Source organism: Gopherus flavomarginatus, chromosome 2 (assembly GCF_025201925.1).
Source record: "Gopherus flavomarginatus isolate rGopFla2 chromosome 2, rGopFla2.mat.asm, whole genome shotgun sequence".
Taxonomy (NCBI): domain Eukaryota; kingdom Metazoa; phylum Chordata; order Testudines; family Testudinidae; genus Gopherus; species Gopherus flavomarginatus.
In genome coordinates this window covers 262,890,721-262,918,015 of record NC_066618.1, presented here as the reverse complement: position 1 = coordinate 262,918,015, position 27,295 = coordinate 262,890,721, and the positions used below count along the sequence as shown (strand labels likewise).

Below are 27,295 nucleotides of genomic sequence, written 5' to 3'. Positions count from 1 at the left end.
TCTCGCGTTCCCCGAACCCCCCTTGAAGCCGCCCAACAGCGCTGCAGTGTGGCCACATCTAACACCACTTGCAGCGCTGGTTGCTGTAAGTGTGGCCACTCTGCAGCGCTGGCCCTATACAGCTGTACTAATACAGCTGTAACAACCAGCGCTGCAAAATTGTAGATGTAGACATACCCTAAGAAGCTGCAGGACTGGAGAGAAAAAATGCAGCACTGGAGGGAAAGAGAAAGTAGGAGAAAGGCATTGGCTAAGAAGAAAAGCATGAAGCAGCTGGTAAGCCTCCTGGCACGCCAAACGGACTGTATCCAGTCACTCGTAGCCATGCAGGCAGAGCACTACCATGCCGCCCACCCCCCCCCCCCCCGTCCCAAAGCTCTCTCCCTTGTTACCCAATATCAGCTCAAAACCCCCTTCTCCAGTATTCAGGTTCTTACCACCACCACCAGCTGCCCCCAACACCTGTACGTGTCTGCACTCAACCCCCATCACCATGCAGCATTTTTATCCTGAAGTGCAGTAATCATTGCACAGCACTTCAGGCAGGACATATTCAAACCTCTGACTGTACAGTTCACCACCCTACCCCCCTGCCCTTTTACTTACTTTCTTTTCAATAAATGATTTCTTGGCTTTTAAAACAGTTTTTATTATTGCAGAAAGTGAAAGATACTGTACCCCAAGGAAAAAACAGGCACTGCAAATCATTGTAACCACTGCACATCACTCCTGTGCAAGGCACGAAACATTACTGTTGGCTTTCAGCCTCAAATTCCTCCCTCAAGGCATCCCTAATCCTTGTAGCCCTGTGCTGGGCCTCTCTAGTAGCCCTGCTCTCTGGCTGTGCAAATTTAGCCTCTATGCGTTGAACCTCAGAGGTCCATTCCTGACTGAATGTTTCAACCTTCCCTTCACAAATATTATGGAGGGTACAGCATGCGGATATAACCGCAGGGATGCTGCTTTCCCCCAAGTCTAGCTTCCCATAAAGAGATCGCCAGCGCTCTTTTAAACGGCCAAAAGCACACTCCACAGTCATTTGGCACCGGCTCAGCCTGTAGTTGAACCGGTCCTTGCTCCCATCAAGCTTCCCTGTATACGGTTTCATGAGCCAAGGCATTAATGGGTAAGCACGGTCTCCAAGGATCACAATGGGCATTTCAACGTCCCCTGTTGTGATCTTCCGGTCTGGGAAAAAAGTCCCGGCCTGCAGCTTTCTGAACAGGCCACTGTTCTGAAAGATGTGTGCATTGTGCACCTTTCCAGGCCAGCCTGTGTAAATGTCAATGAAACGCCCACGGTAATCCACAAGCGCCTGGAGAACCATAGAGAAATACCTCTTCCGATTAATGTACTCGGATGCTAGGTGGGGTGGTGCCAGAATAGGAATATGCGTCCCATCTATCGCCCCTCCACAGTTAGGGAAACCCATTTGTGCAAAGCCATCCAGAATGTCCTGCACGTTCCCCAGAGTCACGGTTCTTCTTAGCAGGATGCGATTAATGGCCCTGCAAACTTGCATCAACACAATTCCAACGGTCGACTTTCCCACTCCAAACTGGTTCGCAACCGATCGGTAGCTGTCTGGAGTTGCCAGCTTCCGGATTGCAATAGCTACCTGCTTCTCCACTGGCAGGGCAGCTCTCAATCTCGTGTCCTTGCGCCGCAGGGTGGGGACGAGCTCCTCACACAGTCCCTTGAAAGTGGCTTTTCTCATCCGAAAGTTCTGCGGCCACTGCTCATCATCCCAGACTTCCATGACAATGGGATCCCACCACTCAGTGCTTGTTTCCCGAGCCCAAAAGCGGCGTTCCACGGTGCTGAGCATTTCTGTTACTGCCACAAGCAATTTAGTGTCATACATGTCAGGCGACTCGATATCGTCGGACTCCTCACTGTCACTTTGGAGCTGAAGGAATAGCTCAACTGCCAAACATGATGTGCTGGCGACACTCATCAGCAAAGTCCTCAGCAGCTCGGGCTCCATTTCCCACAGAAATGGCGCTGCACAGAGACTCACAATGGCACCAAACGTGGACGGAAAAACAGTGACTGCTGGGATGTGAAGCGATGCACCACGGGGTGTTGGGATAGGAAGCGGAATGACCTGCACCCTTCCGTCCCCTTCCCACAGCCCATGGCACCAAAATGGGATGAGGTGCTCTGTGGGATAGCTGCCCACAATGCACCACTCCCAACAGTGCTGCAAATGCTGCAAATGTGGCCACACTGCAGCGCTGGAAGCTGTCCCTACACAGCTGTACGAAGACAGCTGTAACTCCCAGCGCTGCACACCTCCAAGTGTAGCCAAGGCCTAACAGCCACTTTGCCACCTTCCTCCAGCTCCTATGTCCTGCAATGATCACAGAATGTCCAGATCCAAGAATCAGGCCCGTTGTGTTGAAAGCAGGCTGATACCAGGACAGGCAGCATGGAGTAGCTTTGTGCCTTATTTATCCTTTTGCGAGACCAGATGCTTATCTAGCTGAACCCCTATGTTCCTATACTGCATGAACTGGCACAAGCTTATTAACTGTTCTGTAACAAAGTTTGTAAATAGTGGGTACCAGAGCCTTTGTTACCTGCTTCGAAGCTATGGAATATACTGTGTAATGACATTACATCTGTTTCCTTGGTTCCAGTGTTTAAGAGACAGATGAGGTATCTATATTTTCTCAAGCCTTTCAGGCAGTTTGAGCTCTGCAAACTCTTTATACTGTATAATGCCTTGAGACACTTTGTAAACAAATGAGGGTTGTATTGGAGATTTTGCTTCCTTTATTCCAGCATGGAAAGCAAACATCACCAGATAAACGTGTTTATTTACAATGCCTGTATTTTTTCTCTTTCTGCTTCATTCTACTTGTTCCTTGTTTGCTTTTCTCTTTTCCACCTCCATGGAAGCATTTTCTTTTCACCAAGTGAATTGAAAGTACATTTTACTGAAGCAGTTAGTTTCATGTGGCTCCAAGATATACAGACATTCTAAAAATTTGCCTGCCTTTGTTTGACTAGAAAAACAAAGTAGGTGGAGATGGCTGTTTGTTTATCTAATGCATATGGTTGTGAGGTGTAAAGCAGTAAGATTTACATTTCAATTTCTTTGCCACTTCTTTCTCTCGCTCCCACACATCAGCAATAGCCTTGAAGGTGCACGAAATTAGTGTGTTTCTATTTTACCACAAACTAACTTGGCATACTAACACTCTGTAGGGGGATGCAAACCCAGCACTGCTGTCATTCTGAGGACAAATCACCACCCTGTATACTGAAAACATAGTTAAGTTGTTTTCAGTGTTGCAATGTTGTTGTAGCCACATTGATTCCAGGATCTGAGAGAGACAAGATGGATGAGGTAATACATTTTATTGGATCAACTTCTGTAGGTGGAAAGTACAAGCTTTCAGGCTACATAGAGTTCTTCTTCAGGTCCGGGGAAGGAAGCAGATCTGAGCTAAAGTCTTTAAAAGGTAGTTAAGAGCAGTTTGGGTGGGACCGTGAAAATAAGTGCTTTGTCAGTGCTGTTCATGTGTGAACTAGTGTACATGGATGCATACTTTCTTTTCATAAACTCTGCTCATGAAGGATGCTAGATTGACAGACTGAGGTCTTGTAACCACAACCCAGAAACATTTTCTATTATTATAGGGCCACTCAAGACCTCACTGGCCCTGTACACGCTCATAGTAACAGACTGTTGCCGCCATGAAAAGCTTATGGACCGAGATCTTCCTCTTACAGTGCTTGGTGCTGCAAGGTGCTGAGCACTCTTGCCCCACTTCAGCAGAGCGTTTAGGTAGTCCCACTGGAGTAACTGACTCTACCCATGTAAACGTTTTGCTGGGTATTGCATACAGATCCAGCATGATCAGCAACGGCCCTCAACCCTTCCCTGGAGAGACCAGCTCTAGGGGGTGGAAAAGTAGTTCAGGCACCATTCTCAATCAGTGCTTGGCCTTGATGCTTAGACTAAAAGCAAGTATGTTGCCCATGATGGTGGAAGTGGTTGCAGAAGAACAAAGAATTCTTGCAATATCAATGTCGTTCCATTACCTGTGAGTGCATTTGAAACTCAGCATTTTAAGCTGAAACCAAAATAAGGTCCCTTCAGATATTTCCAGTGAATACTTTAAACCAGTTTTGTTAAGAGTCTATATAATGCAAATGTGCTGTGCCTGTAACTTTAACATGATGACTTGAACTAGGGCAAACATCAAGCACTAACTAGATCTGACAGTACAGCTAAGATGTCTTTTGTTCAGAAAAAAAGTCTAAGTTGTACAATAAAGCAAATTAATTACAGGATTTATAGGGCCAAATTCTTCACTTGGAGACATGTGGGCTCAGTTCAGGTCAATCTATTTAAGAGAAAACCAGCATTGTTAGAGCCTTTGGAAACTCCTGCTTACTGGACATTTCATGTTCCACTCACAGAAGTTGTTGTCACGGCACAAGTGTTGCCAACACCGTTTTAAGTGCACATGCTCAGTGCAATTCTCTAGAACAGATAGACCCGCTGAAGTCAGCAGGATCTGTGGATATATATCCAAGGGCAAGACTGTGGGACTAAAATTCAATATTAATTAAGCAGCGGGTAAGTATGGCCACTCTCACTGACCTATAAGGAACGTACATGCAGAAAGCACAATGGCTAGAAGATTACATACAATACAATTAAGGAGCATGGCATTTTAGGTCACTCTAGAATTGCATCTTCACTGATGAAGTTAGAAATTATGCCACAGAAGGTCTAGCATTGGTGAAAGCGTGTCAGAGGGAGGCAGGTGTTATTCCACTGCAACATCTAGCCCTGCTCACTGGGTGATATGACGGTAGAAATGCTTACACTTGCTCTACACTATTCTCTTTGGGTTCTAAAGCTTCCCAACTTTAGCAAGCATGGGTGCTACACTAAAGGTAGAAACATTTCTGAAAATTCTCATTGCATACAAGACCAACAGAAGAGGCTGCTCTGCTGGGATGTCACACGTTTAGATTACTTAATTGTAAACAAGCAATCAAAGCATGAGGGAGAGAAATGATCTTTAAGACAATACTTTAAAGTGCTTGAGCAGCCTTTGCTCAAAATTGCAGCAAAGAACCAGTTTCACAGGATGCTAGGGTTCAGAAGTTAGCAGCTGTTGGCCTCTGTTGATTATAGTTTTCTGGCAACAAAAATGGCAAAGCTCTCTAGGAGTTGTGTAGATTGGAAATGAATTTAGACAGGGATAGATGGTACAGCAGTTAAATGCCATCAGTCATGGGTCATTAGCCAATGGTAGCATGGCTTCTGGCCCAGTGGCATTGCTAATGCTGGTAGCAGCGAGGGATGGACACTGCAAGGTTGCTTTGTGAATCTGGGAATTGATAGGTAAGGACCTGGACACCTCTGGAACATTGGCCTCTACTTCATTGGCTATATCTCATAATGGATCTGCAACCTCCTTTAGCTCAGGGGAGAACGTATGAAATAAGTGACATTGTACCTAGCTGTTCATCATTTAGACCACAGCTGGGGCTAGTTCTTGGAATTTCCATGTATGAATGTGGTGTAGCCTTTTTTTATTCAGTGCATTACTTTGTTCCGCCTCACACCTAGTAAGACCAGGGGGAATTCTTTGAGGCACTTTCAGATTATTTCCCTTTGCTCTCTCCTACACATTGCTGAACACATAAGTAAATGCTTTTAACAGCCTAAAGACTGGATACAGTGACATAACCAATCCCTGCTGACTTCCCAGGAATTAGAAACATGAAGACTGAACATCTGTACTGGCGTTGTGCCCCAATCAGGGTCAGCATTCTGTTGTGTCAGGTGCTGTACAAACACAAAGAGACTATCCCAGCCCTCTGAAGAGCTTGCAATTTCTTCTCTTTACACCACTTGTTTTTAGGGCCTGATCGAAAGCCTGGGATAGTCAATGAGAATTTTTCCATTCGCATCCATGGACTATGGATCAAGACCCATAGAGTCAAACACCTGGCCCTGTGCATAGGTCAGTCTGCAGGTGAGTTCTGGCCTCATTGGAAGGTAACTGAATGTTCAGGGCTGTGAAAGGCTTCCCAGCCACTGTTTCCCTTTTCAGAAGAGTACTTCAGCCCCATGGATTCATGTAGGCTCTTATCCAGTGCTCATGTTCTCGCTCCTGCCTCAGCTCCCGCTGCCACCATGTATTCAGCTCCTATGGAGACTGGGCGCCTCACAGGTTGTCCTTTCCTCCCTTCCTCCTGGTGCATGCTCACCCTCCCAGCAGAACTGCACTATCTCCACTGCCCATTAGCTCCTACATGCCTAGAGAGGAAGGGCAAAAGCTGTCCCTTTTGATGGTAAATTTAATTCCAGTTTTATAGCAATACCAGTAGATTACAAGCAAATTCAAATTATACCCACTTTTAACATAAGTTTGCTTCTAACCATTAGCTAGTACCAGGGAGAGGGTGATTTAGGCTAACAGCTGCCAGACAATAGGCTTGTGTATAGTATTAAATTGGTTTAATCTATGGCAGCCTATGCAATTTAAAGAGAAGGATAAATGTACACAAACTGTTCAAAAGCTTGGGGTATTATAATGCTAATTGGGAGAGTCACCAAATGATGTCTTTGCCATGTGTGGGAATTTCACTGTATGGGATTAGTGGCTAATTAGTGACTGACAGTTGAAGAGCACTCCTCCCAATCCCCACCTATGGCAAACTGAAAATAATCAGAGCAGTCCCATGTGATCAACTGTTACCATTGCTTCAAGCAATTAAACAATGATATTTGGCAACAGAAAGTGAGAGTGGGTATGTGACTATTTACACAGCATTACAGAACCAAACTCCCAGAACAATGAGCAGTATCATTAAACACCACGTTAAAGACCCTCCAGTATGAACAACAAGTGCAAGCTGTCTTTCTGCAAATTCACGAGTCTTGTTATTCCTGTTTCCATTTTTTCCACACCAAGTTCATAGCACAGGAAGAGCACATGCAAAATATGGACAGGAGGCACCTCAAAACATATGCTAGATTCAAGAGTGCAAGGCACAGAAAACACTGAGCACCACTCAAGTGACAAGAGCATGACAGCCAGTCCTGCAAACATTACTGAACATGGGGCATACTACTGCGAGCAGCCCAAATGTCACCAGACCCAGGCACCACCACCTCCCCGCCCCCAAATCATGAAATTTGAAAAAAAATATTGGGAGGTTTTTTGGCTTCTGGTATTAGAGCCTCTAGGTGTCATTTTAAAGCTTCCCTAGAAAATCATGAGAGTTAGAAATTTACTGTGACAGGGCCTTCCTCCATGGTGCTCCCTTGTGGTCCAATAAGACACTCAGTCCAGGAAGGTACATGAGGTCTCCAACAGTGGCTGCTGCGCTCCTTCTCATGGAACAAGTATAGTGGTGTGATAGCCCTCCAGCTAGGGTGACCTGACAGCAAATGTGAAAAATTGGGACGGGATGGAGGGTAATAGGAGCCTATATAAGAAAAAGACCCAAAAATCAGGACTGTCCCTATAAAATCGGGACATCTGGTCACCCTACCTCCAGCTAAGGCATGCTTTAGATCCATCCTTCCCAAGGTATCAAAGTCCAAAGATTAAGAGATTCTGCGAACTGAAAACCAGAATCATCTTTCGGCAGGACCGCACACTTCTACTTAGGGCTTGCCTTCATGCAGCCTGTTCATTTAGCCAGCCTTCCTGGGCTGAGTCATCCCATCCGCAAGTTCATCCACGCAGCCAGCTGTCTTAGGCCTGGTCCACACTACGCAGTTAAACCGATTTTAACAGCATTAAATCGATTTAACGCTGTACCCGTCCACACTACAATGCACTTTATATCGATTTAAAGGGCTCTTTAAATTGATTTCTTTGTACTCCTCCCCGAAGAGAAGAGTAACGCTAAAATCGATATTAACATATCGATTTAGGGTTAGTGTGGCCGCAAATCGAAGTTATTGGCCTCCAGGCGGTATCCCACAGTGCACCACTGGCCGCTCTGGACAGGAATCTGAACTCTAATGCGCTGGCCAGGTATACAGGAAAAGCCCCGCAAACTTTTGAATTGCATTTCCTGTTTGGCCAGCGTGGAGCTCTCATCAGCACAGGTGACCACGCAGAGCTCATCAGCACAGGTAACAATGCAGTCTCCTGAGAACAGAAAAAGAGCACCCGCATGGACCGCACGAGAGGTACTGGATCTTATCGCTGTATGGGGAGAGGATTCAGTGCTAACAGAACTGCGTTCCAAAAGACGAAATGAAAAAACTTTTGAAAAAATTTCCAGGACCATGATAGAGAGAGGCCACAGCAGGGACTCAGTGCAGTGCAGAGTGAAAGTGAAGGAGCTCAGACAAGCCTACCAGAAAACCAAAGCAGCAAACGGCAGATCCGGATCAGGGCCAAAAACATGCCGCTTCTACACTGAGCTGCATGCAATTTTAGGGGGCTGCGCCACCACTACCCCCCCTTGTCCGTGGATTCCGAGGTGGGGGTTATAATCTCAACCATGGATGAGGATTCAGCGGAGGGGGAAGATTAGGAAGAGGAAGAGGAGGAAGAGCTTGCAGAGAGCACACAGCACTTCATTCTCCCCAGCAGCCAGGAGCTTTTTGTGACCCAGACAGAATTACCCTCCCAGCCCTCCCAAGCCACTAGCCCAGACAGTGAAGCCATGGAAGGGACCTGTGGTGAGTGTACCTTTGTAAATATAAAACATGGTTTAAAAGCAAGCGTTTTTTTAATGATTGATTTGCCATGAGGGCTTTGGATGCATTAGCAGCCAGTAAAGTTACTGGAAAAGTTTGTTAACATGTCTGGGGATGGAGCAGAAATTCTCCAGGGACAGCTCCATGAAGCGCTCCTGGAGGTACTCCAAAAGCCTTTGCAGAAGGTTTCTGGGCAAGGCAGCCTTGTTCCGTCCACCATGGTAGGACACTTTACCACGCCATGCATGTAGCAAGTAATCGGGTATCATTGCATGACAAAGCCTAGCTGCGTATGGTCCCCGTGATTGCAGGCATTCAAGAAACATCTGTTCTTTATCTCGCTCTGTTATCCTCAGCAGAGTGATATCGTTCATGGTAACCTGGTTGAAATTAAGGAATTTAAGTAAGGGGACAGAGAGATGGGGGAGGGGAGAAAGGATAGCGCTGAGCTTTTTAGCGTTTGGCCAGCAGGAATCTTCCCAGCTACCAGCCACACGGTGGGGGGGGGAGAAAGGGGGGTGATTAGCAGTGATCTTCCATGATACCAGCCATGCGGTGTGGGGAGGGGTAGAGCAATTCTAGAGAATTGGATTGGGGGGTGGGGAGGGGTTGGCGTCTGCTGCTCCTTGTTAACAGGAAAGAAGCACCAAAGATAGAAGGTATGCCTTACCATGACAGCATGCAAGCTGAATTGTGATGCCCGGACCTGCATCTATGTTGATCTGTAACACCAGAGCCGCAGGCACTCAATATTAAAAGATTCCAAATGTGACCTTGTAGTGAAATCACATGTGCTATTGTGACGAACTGGGAAAGTTCTTAATGTTTGCTCTGAATACTGTGTTGGTGCCTCAGTGTCCCCATGGCAGTTCTTAAGTATCTGGCAGAGCAAAGGGCCAGTGCACCTAAATGCCTGGCACTCTGTCTCCTAGCAACTGATGGCCTGGGCCCCTCCTCTGCAAAGGTGCCAGCTGAAGGTGTTGGAGACAAAGGGATCAGGTGACCTCCTGGCCCGGGAAAGGGGCTGAGCAGAGAGGAGGGGCTGGGAGGGGTGGTTAGTCTGGAGCTGGCTGGGGTCAAGGGTGGAGGGCAGATCTGGGGGTCTGGCTCACTGCCCCCCAGAATGGACCCAGCCGAGGGGTCCGGTTCGCTGTATCTACAAGCTCTGTTTTAGACCCTGTTCCTGTCATCGAATAAACCTCTGTTTTACTGGCTGGCTAAGAGTCATGTCTGACTGCAAAGTGGGGGTGCAGAACCCGGTGGCTTACCCAGGACCCCGCTGGGGTGGGCTCGCTGTGGGAAGCACACGGAGGGGCCGAGGATGCTAAATGCTCCAAGGAGAGACCCAGTAGGTGAAGACGTGTGAGCTTCTTGCCCTGAATAAGTCTGCTCCAAGGGAGAGGAGGCTCCCCAAAGTCCTGACTGGCTTGGTGGGGAGCAGTTCCAGAGCATCGCCCGGTGACTCCGTGACACTATGTAAGATGAATAGTGTTGTTCACTGTGAAAGAGTATAACCATTGTTCTGTAAAATGTATCTTTTATAATCCTTCTCTCCCTATTTTCCCCCACTCATGCAGATGCACATTTTTCAAGCCTCCTTACTCCATCCCCAAGGATAGCTCAGATAAGGCAGAGGAAGAAGAGGACGCGAGATGAAATGTTCTCAGAAATCATGGAAGTAACCCGCAATGAAAGAGCTCATCTGAGGGAGTGGAAAGACGTGGTAGCAAAGTACAGGAAAGATGCCAGTGAATGTGAGGATAGGAGAGACGCTCGAGATGAGAGGTGGCAGCAGGAAGATCAGGGGCATAGGCAGGAAGATCAGCGGTGGCGGGATGCAACACTGGAGCTGCTGCGTGATCAAACTGACATCCTCTGACATCTGGTGGATCTTCAGGAGGAGCAGCGGGGTCACAGAGTGCCGCTGCAGCCCATGTTTAACCACCCTCATTACTCACTACGTTCCATGTCTTCCTCACCCAGATGTGTAAGAACGCATGGGGGAAGGCTTTGTGCACCAGCCCACTCCACCCCCGTGGACAGTCCAACCAAAAGGCTGTCATTACATTGAAATGTCCTTAATGGCCTTTTCCTTCCCTCCTATCCTCCTCCCAAGCCACTCCCGGGATACCTTGTTAATTCTCTTCCTCTTTTTATAATTACATGCTTTTTAAACGAAGGGGGAGGGTGAGTTGCTTACAGGGAATGACTTTTAATAAAGAATACATGCTTTTTAAACGATAGTGACTTCATTTCCATAAGCAAGCTGTAATCGAAGGGGGAGGGTGGGTTGCTTACAGGAGGAGTCAATAAAGGAGGGGAGGTTCATGAAGGGGAAACAAACACAGCAGTCACACTGTACCCTGGCCCGTGATGAAACTCATTTTCAAGGCTTCTCTGATGTGCACCACTTCCTGGTGAGCTCTTCTAATCGCCCTGGTGTCTGGCTGCGCGTAATCAGCAGCCAGGTGATTTGCCTCAGCCTCCCACCCCGCCATAAAGGTCTCCCCCTTACTTTCACAGAGATTGTGGAGCACACAGCAAGCGGCAATAACAAAGGGGACATTGGTTTGGCTGAGGTCTGAGTGAGTGAGTAATGTTCACCAGCGAGCCTTTAAACGGCCAAATGCACATTCTACCACCATTCTGCACTTGCTCAGCCTGTAGTTGAACAGCTCCTGACTACTGTCCAGGCTGCCTGTGTATGGCTTCATGAGCCATGGCATCAAGGGGTAGGCTGTGTCCCCCAGGATAACGACAGGCATTTCAACATCCCCAACTGTTATTTTCTGGTCCGGGCAGTAAGTCCCTTGCTGCAGCCGTTTAAACAGAACAGTGCTTCTGAAGACGCGAGCGTCATGAACCCTTCCTGGCCATCCCACGTGGATGTTGGTGAAACGTCCCTTGTGATCCACCAGTGCTTGCAGCACCATTGAAAAGTACCCCTTGCGGTTTATGTACTGGGTGCCCTGGTGCTCCAGTGCCAAGATAGAGATATGGGTTCCATCTATCGCCCCCCCACAGTTAGAGAATCCCATTGCAGCAAAGCCATGCACTATGACCTGCACATTTCCCAGAGTCACAACCTTTCGTAGCAGCAGCTTAATGATTGCTTTGGCTACTTGCAACACAGCAGCCCCCACAGTAGATTTTCCCACTCCAAATTGATTCCCTACTGACCAGTAGCTGTCTGGCGTTGCAAGCTTCCAGAGGGCTATTGCCACTCGCTTCTCCACTGTGAGGGCTGCTTTCATCAGGGTATTATGGCGTTTCAGGGCAGGGGAAAGCAAGTTACAAAGTTCAAAGAAAGTGCTCTTACGCATGCGAAAGTTTTGCAGCCACTGCGAATCGTCCCACACCTGCAAAACTATGCGGTCCCACCAGTCTGTGCTTATTTCCTGGGCCCAAAATCAGAGTTCAATGGGTAGAACCTCCCCCATTACCAGCAGGAGCTCCAAAGCTCGGGGGCCCGCAGTTAAGGAGAAATCAATGTCCATGTCCTCATCACTCTCTTCGCCGCGCTGCCGTAGCTGCCTCATCCTTGCCTGCCTTTGCAGTTCATGGTTCACCATAGACTGCACAAGAATGCGTGAGGTGTTTACAACGTCCATGATTGCGCTATTGATCTGAGCAGGGTCCATGCTTGCTGTGCTATGGCGTTTGCTTTCAGTTCACCCAGGAAAAAAGGCACGAAATGGTTGTCTGCTGCTTTCAGGAAGGGAGGGGTGAGGCAGTACCCAGAACCACCCGCGACAATGATTTTTGCCCCATCAGGCACTGGAATCTCAACCCAGAATTCCAAGGGGCAGAGGAGACTGCGGGAACTGTGGGATAGCTACAGAATAGCTACTCACAGTGCAACGCTCCGGAAATCAATGCTAGCCTAGGACCATGGACGCACACCGCTGAATTAATGTGCCTAGTGTGGACGCATGCAATCGACTTTATAATATCTGTTTTATAAAACCAGTTTAAGTTAATTCGAAATTACCCTGTAGTGTAGACGTACCCTTAGACTCTTGGCTGAAGAGCTCTGTTCTTTCTGGTCAGCCCCAGACTGAGCTTGGTCTCCTCCTTTTAACTCCCCTCTCCACATCTGACATCTACTACAGGTGTAATGGGGCAGGGCCAGTTGGGTGCACTGCACAGGCCCTCATTAACCCCCTCCTTGCCAGTGTGCGGCTTGTATAGCCCGTCACACTTCAAAAATGGAAAAAAAAAAAGCTGAGATTCTCAAAAGTCACATGAAACCAGTAGCTGAGGCTTTAGGAAAAGCACCAATTATTGTGAAACTTGTGATAACAATGCAGGAGTTGGCTATGCTTTAGTCTCATTGTCTCCAATGTCACTGCTTGTGGTAATAAGTGCATGTATCATTGGGCACTAAGCTATTGTTCTGAACTACTCTGGATAATATTTGCAAAATCCTTTTGCTTTATTATTTCAGTGCATGAGGATTGTTCTTTAAATCTGAATAATTGTATATTTCTCCCCATCCCTTTGCCTTTTAAAGACCAAAAAAACCAAAAAAAAACAAAAAAAAAAACATTAACACACTACATCAAAATGAAACCATCAAGAATTTTAATCACTTAATTGGATTCATTTTGGAAGTTTTTTAATTCACAGGGAGGAAATCACCTGCATTTTAAATATTTGGAAGTGAAACATCAATTTCTCAGTGTCGTCAGCTCTTGTGAGTTTTTTGTGAATAACACAGTGTTGGCTTGGACTGGAGTGAGTCTTATCACAACCCAAGAAGCTCCAACCCTCTTGCTAATTTCAACCCTGCCTTGGGGATGGTGGGGAAAACACCTCCTCTGATTGGCTGCCTTCCTTACTTGCCTGCGTCCTGGGAAAGAGCAGCCAATCAGGTTTTCTGCAGGTGGCAGACAGAGTTCTCCTTCCCCCACTGAGGAGCTGCCAGGGGCCAGCCTGCAGCACAGCCAGTCTCCTGGCAACCTAATGAACTCTAATAACAGCTCTCTGATTGGCGGTGCCAGCTGATTGGTTGACGGAGTCAGACGACTGATACTTATGCTCGGTAACAGCAGCAGTCCAGTGGCTGTTCAGTGGATTCCTAGACCACAGCTGCACTTGATCCTGTCCCTGCCTCTGCTATCTCTAGCCTCTGCTATCTCCAGCCCATACTTGCCCCACCCCCAGCTTCGACCCTCTGCTAGTTACACGTTCTGACTGCAACTCTGGTTAACCTTCAGTTTAGGCGTTGGTTTCTGACACGGCATTGATCCTTAGCTTCGCTCCTGGATCTGCCCTACCTGAATCCAGCTTTAAGTGGGAGACTGGACTCTTTCTCCAACCACTAGGTCAGGCCACCTACGACTCAATCATTGACAGGAGCAGAGAGAACTTTTTGGGTAGGGGAGGGAGCAGAAAGAACTTAGATGGGAAGGTGGATACGAGGACCCCACTGCAGCTGCTCACCCAGGCCTGAGTGTGGGTGAAGACTCCCAGGAGCTGCAGGAGGAGCAGATGCAGAGGTTAAGGGGACAGCAGAGCAGAATTGATGTTGGGGGACACAGAATTAATTAGACCCTGCTGGTGCGCTCTAAAAGATTCCTAGTTCAGATTAATGTAGTCCTGAACATTAATGTGATAGGTACCTTTTAGCACACTCTAGCAGTGTCTATGCAGAGCAGTTTGGATGCTATGCATTAGTGCTCTACAAATCACACCACTTTAGAGTGCTTTGCCGTGCTGTGTAGACAAGCCCTAACGCTCTAGGCACGTCAAACAAGTAAACACAATATTTGGTGCAAAATTCACAAATCAGCAACAGAGGCCTGTGAAACCTGCAGTAATAGAGTCAGCCTTCCCAATGATCAAAATAATGCAACCATTAGGTCAACCCACTTCCCCCCATAACTCTTGCCCATCAACCCAAATCCTCCCTACATGCCTGAGGAAAATGGTGGGCTTTCCAAAAGGCCCACCAAACAAATCCAAGCTTAGAGACAAAAAGCAAAACTAGATACAAAGTCAAAGTCAAAGCTCCTTCCTGGAGAACATCAGCCCTCTCCAGGTTAAGATAATGGGGCTTCAGCTCAAGAGCCTCCATTAATCTTTACTGCTGCACTTTTGCATGGGATTTCTTAGGTTAGAATCAATACCTTAAACCAAGCTGCCTGAAATATCTGGTACAGCACCCTGACAACAAAAACTAAATACATGCAACTTATAGTCACTGAGAGAGAGAAAGAAATTGGAAAAAGTCTGGTTTTGAAAAGTCAAGAGTTGGCACTTGGAGAATTTTTCCATATTTGCCACACCACATCTAAAACTTAGGCCGGCCTAGAAACTTCCAGGTCATTTCAGAACTGTTAAATGAAAAAAAACTTACCCCCTCTGGGCTCAGCTAGAGGGCTATATTAACATACTGATAAAGGAGACCGAGGAAGCAGCATTCACATGGAGAGATGGTAACCCACTGCCACAAGCACCTTTTTAGTATTAATCATTGATTGAAAGATACATACATAAATAAATGGAGAGGGAGAAAATAGTCTTGCCACAACTCTGCTGAAGTCAATAGTGATGCCTCCTTATGGGGCTGAATTTGGTTCAAAACCTTTCAATGTTTTATTAGAAGTACTGAACTCCCTTTTAAGCCTGTACCTTCCTCTGTGCTTAAGTGGTTTCACCATTATTACAACACATAACTATTAAGCAACATCCCATCAGATAAAATTTTGACTAGGTTTCATTTGTCCAAGTCATCAGCTAGTTGATTAAGGTTATTTTCCAAAATTCAAGTTAAAACACATTACTTTCATAAACATGAATAATGCCCTTCAATGCAGGGAGGTGGCCGTACTAGTGTATTTATTCTTCTTTTTCCAGTAGCAGTTAAGAACTAAAGGTTTGTTTGGTTTTCAGATTATTTCTCTTATTTGAGAAATCACATCAGTAATTTAATTCTCATAGCACCTGTAAGTTTTTAGGAAATAGGTTTCAGTTCATTTGTGTAATGAAAACATCTACCATTAGCTAGATTTGTTGAGTCAAGAGTTGTTGATCATCCTGAGGAACCATTGTGCTGGGAACATAAATTTGGGAAAACAGTGGGTGTGTGCTCTCAACTGCCCACATAAAACTCCTCTTTAATCACTGTGCAAGGAACAGCAACCTGATCCTGTAAGATGCTGCTGTCAGAAGCTCTAGGAATTGAGGGTGCTCACCACCGGAGAAACTCATATACACGACACCATGCTGTATGTGTAGAATATTCATGTTTTGATGCACAGAACCCTGTGTTCTCACATCTGCACATCAAGGAAGCAAACCAAAGTTTACTAGTATGAAAAAATAAACCATACTTAAAGCCCTGTGCAGGATTTAGGTGACTCTCTAGCCCTGTGCAGGATTTAGGTGACTAAATCTCTATTGGTAAAAACATACTATGTCAGCATAGCAGGACTAAAATGTTAGAGTGCTCATGCTTAAAGAACACCACCACCACCACCACACGGAGTACTCGGTATGTGCAAACAAACAAACAAAAAAACCACTGGATAATCTGGCAGTAGCCAGGACCCTAAATAAGATCAGGGCCGCCCAGAGGATTCAGGGGGCCTGGATTCTTTGGCAGTGGGGGGGGCCCCCTTCAGCGGTATATCAGTGGGGAGGGGTCCTTCCACTCCAGAACCCACCGCCGAAGTGCCTCGAAGACCCGCGGTGGGGGTCTCCCCACCGCCGAATTACCACAGAAGACCCAGCACTTTGGCGGCAGGTCCCGCTTCGGCGGTAATTCGGAGGCGGGGGGTCCTTCCACAGCGGTGGGGGGTCCTTCCCGCCGCTGAAGACCCAGAGCGGAAGAGACTCCGGGGGCCCGGGCCACGCGAGAGTTTTCCGGGACCCCCGGAGTGAGTGAAGAACCTCTCTCCAGGGTCCCTGAAAAACTCTCATGGGGGCCCCTGCGTGAGTCCTGGGGAAAATTGCCCCACTCGCCCCCTGCTCTGGGCTGCCCTGAATAAGATGAAAAATAGTTTTATGGAAGAGACATTGTCTCACAGTATTTGATTCCACGAGTATCTTTCATTCTCTACCATTAGATTGTTTTTGTGAGGTCTGATGTAGTATAGCCTTTTATTCCTCAGCTTTTCAGTATTAGATTGACCAAGAAAGATGTTTAAAGCCACTGTTAAGAATACTTTAAAAAATGACCATTATGCAGTAAATGAGGCGTGTATTAATAATGAATGTGTCAATTTTCATAAAATGGTTGTTTGAAATTGGCACCCTTTGCAAGTTCTGCATTAAACTTCTTTTGGAAATGTCTCGCATTTTATGCTAAATAGAAATATTGATCTGAAATATTACTACTGGCCTCAGATGCAACAAAGTTGCTCAGACACTATGGTGTTGGGCATCAGTAAAGGAATCTGGATAAACAGATAAGACTTGGTCAATTTAGTGATTGACAGCGTCTTCCATGGTGAAAGGGGATGAAACACTGCAAACTGTGAGATTAGGAGCCTGCCAGAGAACTGGAGGCAGATAATATCTAATGACCAAGTATGCTGATTATGAAGTGGGAAAGGTAAAGAGGAACATTCAGTTGAATGGAGCTTGTTAAGGTACCTCCCTGTGTTTGAACAGTTTTTGTATGGAATTTTATAAGAGCTATTAACTTTATGTAGAGTGACCAGATGTCCTGATTTTATAGGGACAGTCTCGATTTTGGGGTCTTTTTCTTATATAGGCTCCTATTACCCCCCCCGTCCCAATTTTTCACATTTGCTGTCTGCTCACCCTAACTTTATGTGCTGAGAAAGGGTTCTGCTGCCCGTTTGCCAAGCAGAGGCAGGATTTGGGGCTCTGCAGGTCAGTTTTCTATATGGAGCAAAACCCTCCAAAACAACAACAAACACACCAGCCACACACACAGTCAAAATTCAGAACATTGGAGCCAGCTCTAGCTACCTCATGCTCTTAGGTAAGAGGGCTTGGGGTCAGAGCGGATATTATTTGGGTACTTACACACTGTTTTCATACTTTCCTACATTTTTAGGAATTCTAACCTTAACTTTGCATCAGTTTCCTTACTGTCCAGTATTTTATTTGTTTAAACGACAATGTTCTTTTAGGGTTACTTTTCCTAAGTAACTAGCCAAGCAAAAGTGAGGTCTGAGACTCAACTCAATGGCATTTGTCTGTCTGCAATACAACTTCTGAACATTTCATCTGATCAATTCCAAGATTTCAGAGAATGTTCTGTCTAGGCATGGGTGTCCAGAACTGTATTGATTATGGTGATAATTGCTAAAAAAGACAAGAGGAAAACTGACACACAGAGCCCCTGGCATCTGCTTAGCACAGCCATCAGCCTCAAGTGCCTTGGTAATTATCTGTAGATCAAAGAACTGCTGATGGCAGCCTTTAGCACCTTTCAGCATAACAATGCTACACCCTCCTCACCCCCCAAAAATCCTGGCTCTGCTGAGCCTCCCAATGTAGTTTAAAATGCTGACACCCTGAAATACTTCTCTGCCCAAAACAGAAAAGAAATGAGAAGGGGATGGGGAAGAGAGAACCCACAGAGCCCCTGAAATAGAGGGGATGAGAGGGTAGCATTCAGGGAGGGAGCTTGGGGGGGGGGAATGCAAGGTGCCCTCAGTGCATTCAGTGAGCCCAGCCTATAAATGAAATAAAGTGTGTTGTAGTTGATACATTAACAGCCTTCAATCCATCTTAAAAGATTTTTACCTGCATGTTTCCTTAGAGCTTGTCTACCCTTATAGTGCTGCAGCAGTGCAGCTGTGCCATTGTCATGCTTAGAGAAAACACTGCCTACGCCAACAGAAGAGCTTCTCTGGTTGGTAGTTAATCCACCTTCGTGAGAGGCAGTAGTTATGTGGATGGGAGAAGCCCTCCCATCCATACGGCGCTGTCTATTCTGGTGGTTAGGTCAGTATAATGGTGTAGTTGTACCAATATAGGTTGGTAATGCAGACCAAGCTTTTTAGAAGGTGTTGTCAAGAATTACTCAGATGTTCGTTGTTGATTTTTAAGGCTAAAACATAGATTTGTTTGCACATCCTTTGCTGTAGCTGTGACTGGACTGGTCCTGAACTCCCAACAGCCAGCCTGAGCCTACTGGAGTAACAGCCTCCCTTAAGAAGAGGCCACAGTCTCAGAGTTATTTACTACCATGAGTCTAAATTCCTGTCCTTTGCTGCATCCTACTGAGCCCTTACAACAGCTCCTCTGCCATCAAGGTCCAGGTGGTGAGGAAGATACACCCTTAACAAGGCAAGAGCCTCTCCAAGTATATTTTTATATGCCCCTTAAGGAGGTCCAGCTGTCTGCTCCTCCCTCTATGATTGACAGCTTGCCAACAGCCCTGAGGCTGTGGTAGGGCTCTCTCTCCCTTTACAGAAAGTTGGTTAACCCCTTCATCACCTTGCAGGACATCCAACCTATCACAATGTTGTGTCTACATTTCTGAAGTATTAATGTGGTATGATAACACTGCATGATTTTTCGAGTGGTTATAAACTCTGTAGGAGTCTGTGAGGGGTTCACAGGAGGAGTCCACTCATGATCCAAAGCTCTGCTAAACCCTATGGTCCCTGGTAGCTCACCTGTAGACTTCAGGATCTCTTCTGACTTCCTACAAAGAGTCATTCAAATCCCTCACTGCTCAGCAAAAGCACCAGGCAGACTTGTAGGAGTACAAACAAACCTCATCTCACCATATAAACCATCAATTTCCCACCCCTACCCCCCCACACACAAAAATCAGCCCAAAAAAACCTCAGCTTTGTTTGCTGATGTAACTGGGCCTGAGCCATTTTCCCTAGTTGGCACTTCCTTGCCTTTTCATAAAATGTAGAGGGGAGCAATGGTGATAACTGATATGGACGAGCTGGATAAGAGTGACTGGATACTGCACTACCCTCTCCTTGTAAGCAAGTTAATCCTGTTCCAGTTCAGACTTGCTCTGCAGAGTGTAACAAATGATCAGGAAGTGCCAGTTCCAGCTCTTCAAAATGGCTCTGGGCTGCTTTGTGCACTAACTTGGTCAGGCTCAGGAAGCTTTACATATTAGTACCACAAAGTCATCAAACCAGTTTTGAGATCAACATCTTATTGCTGGTGGCACCTTAGAGACTAACAAATTTATTTCAGCATGAGCTTTCGTGGGCTACAGCTCATTTCTTCAGATGCTGAAATAAATTTGTTAGTCTCTAAGGTGCCACAAGTACTCCTGTTCTTTTTGCGGATACAGACTAACATGGCTGCTACTCTGAAACCTATCTTATTGCTGAGATCACTGAAAAGCCACCACACAGATGAAGCGATGCAGGAGGCTTCAGAGCCATTGGTTATTATGATTTTATTGGGCTGATTGTTCCTCTGCCGTGTTGTGGTAATCCTGGGCACTAGTGCAGGTATTAACATGTACAGGAAAGCTTTGTCAGAGTAAAAATGGCTGAAAATGCTACTCTCTTGCTGCCAGCCAAAGAGATAATCGTATTTTAAGTCAGTCCTGGTTAAAATCATCTGTGGGACTGTGAAAAGGTCAAAGGTTTGCAGGTTTAGGATTTCGTGGGAATATACACTTGTTTGGCCTTGGCCCAAGAGCTTAGTTTACCTGTTTGACAGGTAACAATTAGAGAGTAATAGCTTGCCTAGCTGGAATGTTGCTGCTGAGGCCCAGCACTGAGGATCTGGTTTACCTGTTAGGCAGGTGTGGGCCACAGAGCTCAGATAGGTATGTGCACGCACAGCATTCCAGAGAATCAGTTTTCTCTTAAAGATACAGCAATGGCTGCAGGGCACAAAAGGACTGGGCTTAGCCCTGGCTTGAAGACTTTAGCTATTTGCAAAGCGAAGAGGCAAAATAAATAATATCAGAGAAGGCAAGCCAAGGAAAAGACTGCGAGGAGCATTTGCCCTTTTTCTTCCTCTTTCCATTTGTCAGGTGACAAGAATGTTTGATTATTGATCAGAGAACCTAATACATGGTAAATTAGATACGCATAAAATGTCCGAAGTGCTAGAAAAAAATGACAAAAGAGGTAGGGAATCTCAGTGTAGAGATTATCTGAGTGGAGTTGTGCCCGTTTCCTTGTCTGTCTAATAGCAGCACTTACTGGCTGTCCATAGGCTGAGCAGACTGCTAGAAGAGTGGAGTTTAAGAATTTTCTTTAGAATTTGCTCACCAGTGGCACACATGCCAACAAAGAACATGTTTTAAAAGAGGAACCTGACTTTAAAGGAAAATCACCTTGTCAATGGTAAATATTACTACTGTACTGTCAACTCCTAATGATGGTCTGTTTGGTAGAAGACTATCAGAATCCCCAGCTTCAATATACAATACCATTTTGTTCCAGTGAGAAGGTCTGATAAAACTGGTTTTGTATAAACTATGTAGATCATTAATAATTGTATATGTGTTTTGAAAATATTTGATATTTCCATACTCTGTACAGCACCATGCTACCATTTGAATGCTACCTGCAGTCCTATGAACAGCAAGATTTATGGTTTTTCAAAGAACTTTTTTATATTTGGGAAAAGGCTCTTGTGTTTATATGTTTAGATTTTCCTGTTTCATACTTGACAACTGAACTGTTGTAATATTACCTTGGGCAAGTCACTTCACCTCTCTGGGTCTCCATTTTCCCCATCAGCAAAGTACGGAGAATGATTCCCATCTTTGTAAAGCCCTGGGAGACATGGATGAAACATGCTAATTATTATTGTATTATCAATATGTGATGGGCCAAATTAATCCATGATCCAACTCCATGCAGATAAGGCTTATTTCATTCATTTTCAGTCACTTATTTTCAGTCATTTCATACCGCACTTCCTTATTTTTAATATAAATAATATGTTTTTTATCAACTAACACCAATCTCTACCACAAAGGATCTTTAGTGGTAGCATACTAGTGGTCTGTCATTGTTTGAAGAAAAAATCCGCACAATCGGGTACAACATGAAAGCATTTGCCTTGTCTTTGTAGGAGCCAGCACTGTTCCCAATCTTTAAAAGTTGATAGTATACTGCAGTTTAATATTATCTTAATCAAGGGATAATCTCTATTGCATATGAAGCAATAAATGTCTGGTGAGAATGATTAACAGCTGAAGTGAAGAAGAGGTGTTTAATCATTCTGAAGAGCTGTTTATTGTAAGTAAGTAATAGAGATCATTCCTGTTACATCCTGGAACAAACCACAACATAAAAATAAATATGTTTGGAAGTGCTGCGCTGCACTTGGCTATTACTATTGGGATATTCAGAGCATAGCTAGCTCTTTCATTCTCTGCTTGTGCCTAGCAAAATGGGGCCCCAGTTCTGTTTGGGGCCTCTGAGCACTACCACAATATAAACATTTAATAATAATAGTGGTCAGAGAAAGAATAAGTAGTTGGGATAGGTTGGGAAAAGGAATAATTGTTGATGTGCTGCTGTTTAAAACAAATAACAGTTTGTGTGAAGTGCCTGGATGGAAAAGGAAATATTGTGATTAGTCCGCCTACAGGGCTTCATTATATCCAATGCAACCCTTTTCACTTAAAGGGGCGGGGGAACCCAAAACACACCACTGACTTACTGAGTAAAGAAAAAGGTCTCCAGAAGCCAAAATGCATAACACCAAAATCAAGAGCAAAATTCTCCTGTCTCCTCTGCATAGCAGTATTTAGCTTAGGTATTTTTCTCTCTTTACATGAGTCTGATCCACCTCCCATTCAAGTTAGTGGAAAGAGACTCACAGACTTCAAGGAGAGTTGGACTGGAGACAGGAGCGGCGCCAGGGTTTCTGACGCCCTAGGCGGACGGCCATTTCGCCGCCCCCCGCGGGTCCGGTGAACCTACCGCAGTCATGCCGGTGGACGGTCCGCTGCTGGAAAGGCTCCGGTGGAGCTGCCGCAGTGATGCCGAAGGGCGGTCCGCTGGTCTAAAGGCTCCGGTGGACCTGCCGCAGGCATGACTGCGGTAGGTCTGTTGGAGCCTTTAGACCAGTGGACCGTCTGCTGAAATGACTGCGGCAGCTCCACCGGAGCCTTTCCAGCAGCGGACCATCCGCAGGCATGACTGCGGTAGGTCCACTGAACCCGAGTGCCCTCCCCCTGGCAAAATAGCGCCCCCCCAAAATTCTGGTGCCCTAGGCCATTGCCTAGGTCGCCTAAATGGTAGCTCCGGCCCTGACTGGAGACCATGTGATCATCTCCCATTAATGCGGATGGAGATCTGAATGGAGAATCTGTACCTTGCTTAGCATTGAATAATATGCTCTTTAAGAGTACATCTACACAGCACTTAAACACTCACAGCTGACCCGGGCTCACAGGGCCCAGGCTGTAAAATTGCTGCATAGATATTCAGGCTCAGGCTGGAGCCTGAGCTCTGGGACCCTATGAACAGGGAGAGTCCCATAGCCTAGGCTCCAACCTGAGCCCAAACATCTACACCACAATTTTTAACCCCACATCCCAAGCCCCATGAACCCAAATCAGCTGAATCAGTGGGTCTTTTATTCCAATGTAGATGTACCCTTAGTGTCTGAACTGCAATTTTCACACTAGTAGGGAGAGCAGACTCGTTACCTTCTGAATAGAGGTGAAGCTGGTGTTAAAGGTATTATAGCAAACACCAGCAGTGTCCCCGTGACAAAGCTTTGCATATCCATTAATTTTCTTAAACACTTTTTTGTTAACATGAACATTAAGGAATTTAATCCTTCAATCTGATTTGCTCATCAGCACTGATGCTATTTCACACCTTAACAGCGTCTAAGCCGTAACTGTCTAACAGATTTTCTAAACATTTCAAGAGAGGAGTCAAGATGTGCGAAATCAAGAAGAATTTGAAAGGCTGGAGGAAAAAAACCAGCATGCCAAACCTTCAGAATTCAGTGCACAGGGATTAGTTTAAAGGAACTTGCTCCTCTTAGAGAAAAGGAACAGATACAGGGGAAAGAGACATCCTAAGTTGCTCATCATCTCCCATTATGAGATATGGATTTCAGTTACAATTTGACAAAGTTAAAAGTAACTGTTTGGACTGAAATTTTCAATGCCGAGTGTCTGCTTCAAGCTGAATTATTCTGGAATATTTCAGCCTAAATGGTTCAACCATTTCTGAAAACGAGGCTAGGGGAAAATACATGCTTTTGTCCATGTGAAAAAATTCTGACCTTTTTAGAAGAGGACTAGCACTCCTATGCTTTGAGGCAGGGAATTGAAATTTAGCACAGCGTGGCCTTGATGTCAGTGATGTGTTTTTAGCCATCCCTTTGAAAATCTACCCAAAATTTGACTGTTATAAGCCTTTGAAACATCACAGTTTGCACATGCTCGGTAAAGAATTCTTAGATTTTAGCAGCTAAATGCCACAAAGATTTCATCCACACTGAGCGTGTGCTAGCCCAAGCCCAACTAACATTTCACCAGGCCTAGGGCAAACTCATAACATGGGCCCCCACAGAGACACTAATTAATCAAAGAAAAATGCATATGTTGTTTCCGAAAAGGCATAGATAGAAAAATAAAGTTGTAAAGTGATAAAGCCTGAGGTTTTTCATTGCAAAATCATGAATGACCTCACTAAAGTAAATTTTTCTTGTGAGTTCACTCTCAATAGACAAAACAATAGCAAGATGATCTAAGTGTTCCTTCATGAAAGGAGATCACCTGCAGTTTTTGATGAGTGTCAGCTTGTTGAAATGTTTTCCAACTTCTGCCACTGTCAATGTGCAACAAAATATATATATATATTTTCATAGGACTATGCACACAACTGAAAATTAGCTGTAGTTTGTTGTAAATCTCATTAAGTAAGCTAAGTGGTGAGAGTTCAAGTTCTTTTCCAAAAGTAGACTTGAAATTTTTTTTCAGATGTAAGATTTCTTATAGTAAGCTCTCCAAAAGATCCATAGGGTACTTGAGAACTAGACATTTGGATTCCTCTTCCAGTTCCTCAGGCTCCAATGTGACACATTTTAGGACTGACTGGAATGCAAAACTAATGTCATTGGTTGTTCTGAATTAGTGCTCCAACTCATAGATAACATTGTCCAAAGTTGCACAGAACACATTTCTTCTGAATAAAGAGACTGTTTCATCTTCAAAGGTGATAGAACATGATTATTCAGGTGTCTCATGACATCTTTTCCATTTCCAACCTCTTTTCTGCAGTAATTGTGGGAAAATTCCCATAGCTTCTGCCACAAGGCATGTTTCCAATAGAACTTTGGGCCACTGATCTCAAAGTTGCTTTAATTCTTCAATAACTGCGATGAGAGCTGACTGAATCAAGAGAGATTCCTCAGGCTTGTAAAATCTTGTTTATCTCATCAATACTTCAAAGAACTTTATACCAGCAGCCAGCCAACAAAAGGCATGAAAATGAGTTGAAGTCTGTTTCAGTGCTTCCACTTCTAATTCAGCTTTGTGTGTCAAATTTAATTGAGGAGCACATTCCAGCGTCTCCAGAGTACTTGGGAGATGCCTTGCCATTGGATGGACAGTGTCAGCACATGCACTCGGTCATGTGTCTGACTGAGAATGGAGTGGCCAGTGTAGCTTAGTTGATACAATCTTCCACCAAACAGGACTGGCACTGAAAAACATGAAAAATACCTGCACGCAGCCAAAAAATGTTACTGTTTCAGTACATGCAGCAGCAGCAGCATTAACTCCTATGAGATTAAATGAATGAAAAGCACAAGGAAACTACACAGCAAGATGATTTTTGGACATAATGCAGACCTGAAAGCCTTTTAATTTTCCTGAGATATGAGATCCATTATCAAACCCTTAACCTTTACAATCATCAAGGGGAATGTTTTGTCATTTCATGCTGGCAGTTTGCATTTTGGCTGTCTGTTCTCCAGTTTTTTGATGAAAGTTTATGAATTCAAGAAATCTTTCTTAAATGTTAAATGCACCACTGTCTTGAAATATTTATGTTGTCATAATGAGCTAGTAACTCAAGAGTTCCAAGGAAGTTGCTGTTGTGTGGATTATTATTTCCTTGGAATGCTAAACCACAATGTCACTTGAATTTTTCTCATGATAATAGGCTTGTGGCCTTCTGGCTGGGCCTCTTGGACCAACCGGGTCCTGGCAAAGTGTATCTTATTTCCCCCTCTTTACTTGTGGCCTGCACTGGCCTGGGGCTCAGGAGGATTTTCTCTGCAATTGCACTTCTGGGCTGCAGCGAGATGTGCCTGATCTGGGCACCTGAACTGAGAGCAAGAATACTCTCTCCTGTGCTCTCAACGGCTCCCCTGATGGGCCCAGACAGCACAGAGGAGGAATCTGCCCGATTCAAATGCAAGACATTTGAGACAAGAACTGGACCTACAGGGGAGGGGGAATTGATTGCACGAGGAGATTGGCATGGTTGGGGAGGGAAACTGAACTGGAAGTTGGGGTGTGGGGACGGGAAGCCAGTAGGTGCGTGAGAGAGACTGAGCTCAGATGAGGAGTTGGGGGAGACTGGGACTAGCTGGCAAAGGAAACTGGGACTGAGAACCAGTCGGGTGGAGGAAGGAGGTGAAGAAGGAGGGGAGAGCAATTTGATGAAGGGTGTAGGGAAAGAACAGACACACTGGACAAAGACCGGGTCAAGGGGGGTTCGGGGGCACTGACATTGGAAGAGGAGCCTGGGGAGGCAGATTGGGAATGGGGAACATGGGATTGGTGACTGGAGGCAAGAGTGGGGTTGAGAGACAGGTTGATTGAGGAGGCAAGGTGGGAGTGAGGGCGAGGGAACTAGGACTAACTAGGCAAGGAGACTAGGAGTGGGATGAAAAGCCTCGAGAGTGGAGACTGGACAAGCTAGGTGAGAAGAATGGGACTGGGCCAAGGAGCCTGGGGAGGGGAAGAGACAAGAGCAGGACAAGGACAGACTGGATGCTAGGCAAATCACTTAAACCACAAATTAGTGGATACTTTTGACTCTAATGTTTCTGTGCCTCAGTTCCCCATCTGTAAAATGTGGATAATAATGCAACCCTCTCACCTCATAAGGGTGTTGTTGAAATAATTTCGTTAATGTTTGTGAAGCACTCATTCAGACACTATAGCAATGGATGTCATAGTAATCCCATGAAGAAGTTAATATTTCTGTCTTTAGAGCATGGTTTGAATTATATGCAGTAAATAAGGCTTAGGGCCACACATTGAACAATGAGGAGAAAACAGACTATTGAATAACTGATCCTTAGTTAGCACCATCCATTCTGTGCACTGAATGAGGCATAGGTCTTATGGAAAAAACAGTATGTGATTATGTAATTAAAGACTATATCACAATGCATAAGGAGGCAAATTAAGGTTGCATAGCTAACTTTAATTCTGCAATTTCCTAACTTTTGAGTGCTTAACTTTGCAACCTTAATGATGTTATTTCAATGTAATTTTGTGTGTGTAATATTGTATAAATCTACAGAAACTTCTGCAGCTGTCAGACATTTAAATCCAAAAAATAAGGTGGTTCACACACAGACCTAATTATATATTAGCAGCAGCCTAGCAGAACAAAGAGGAAGCCCTTTGATAGATAAAGTACAGTAATGTTGTCTGTGTTTAAGAGAAAAATGGTATGTTGC

The 27,295-nt window shown here is 45.2% G+C and overlaps 1 protein-coding gene across 3 annotated transcripts in view; it reads right to left on the bottom strand.

Annotated features, from left to right (window-relative positions):
• GRHL2 (grainyhead like transcription factor 2) overlaps nt 1-22,562 on the bottom strand; it is a 139,122-nt gene extending 116,560 nt beyond the window's left edge. For 2 of the 3 annotated variants that reach the window (XM_050940924.1, XM_050940926.1), the window contains exons 1-2: nt 22,452-22,558; nt 21,314-21,396 (exon numbers count right to left, since the gene is read on the bottom strand). In XM_050940924.1, the coding sequence (XP_050796881.1) occupies nt 21,314-21,384 (71 nt within the window). In that variant the 5' untranslated portion in view covers nt 21,385-21,396; nt 22,452-22,558. Of the gene's footprint in view, nt 1-21,313; nt 21,397-22,451 lie in introns of all 3 variants that reach the window. The other variant, XM_050940925.1, reaches the window with a different exon arrangement.
• Between the last annotated feature and the right edge of the window lie 4,733 nt (nt 22,563-27,295).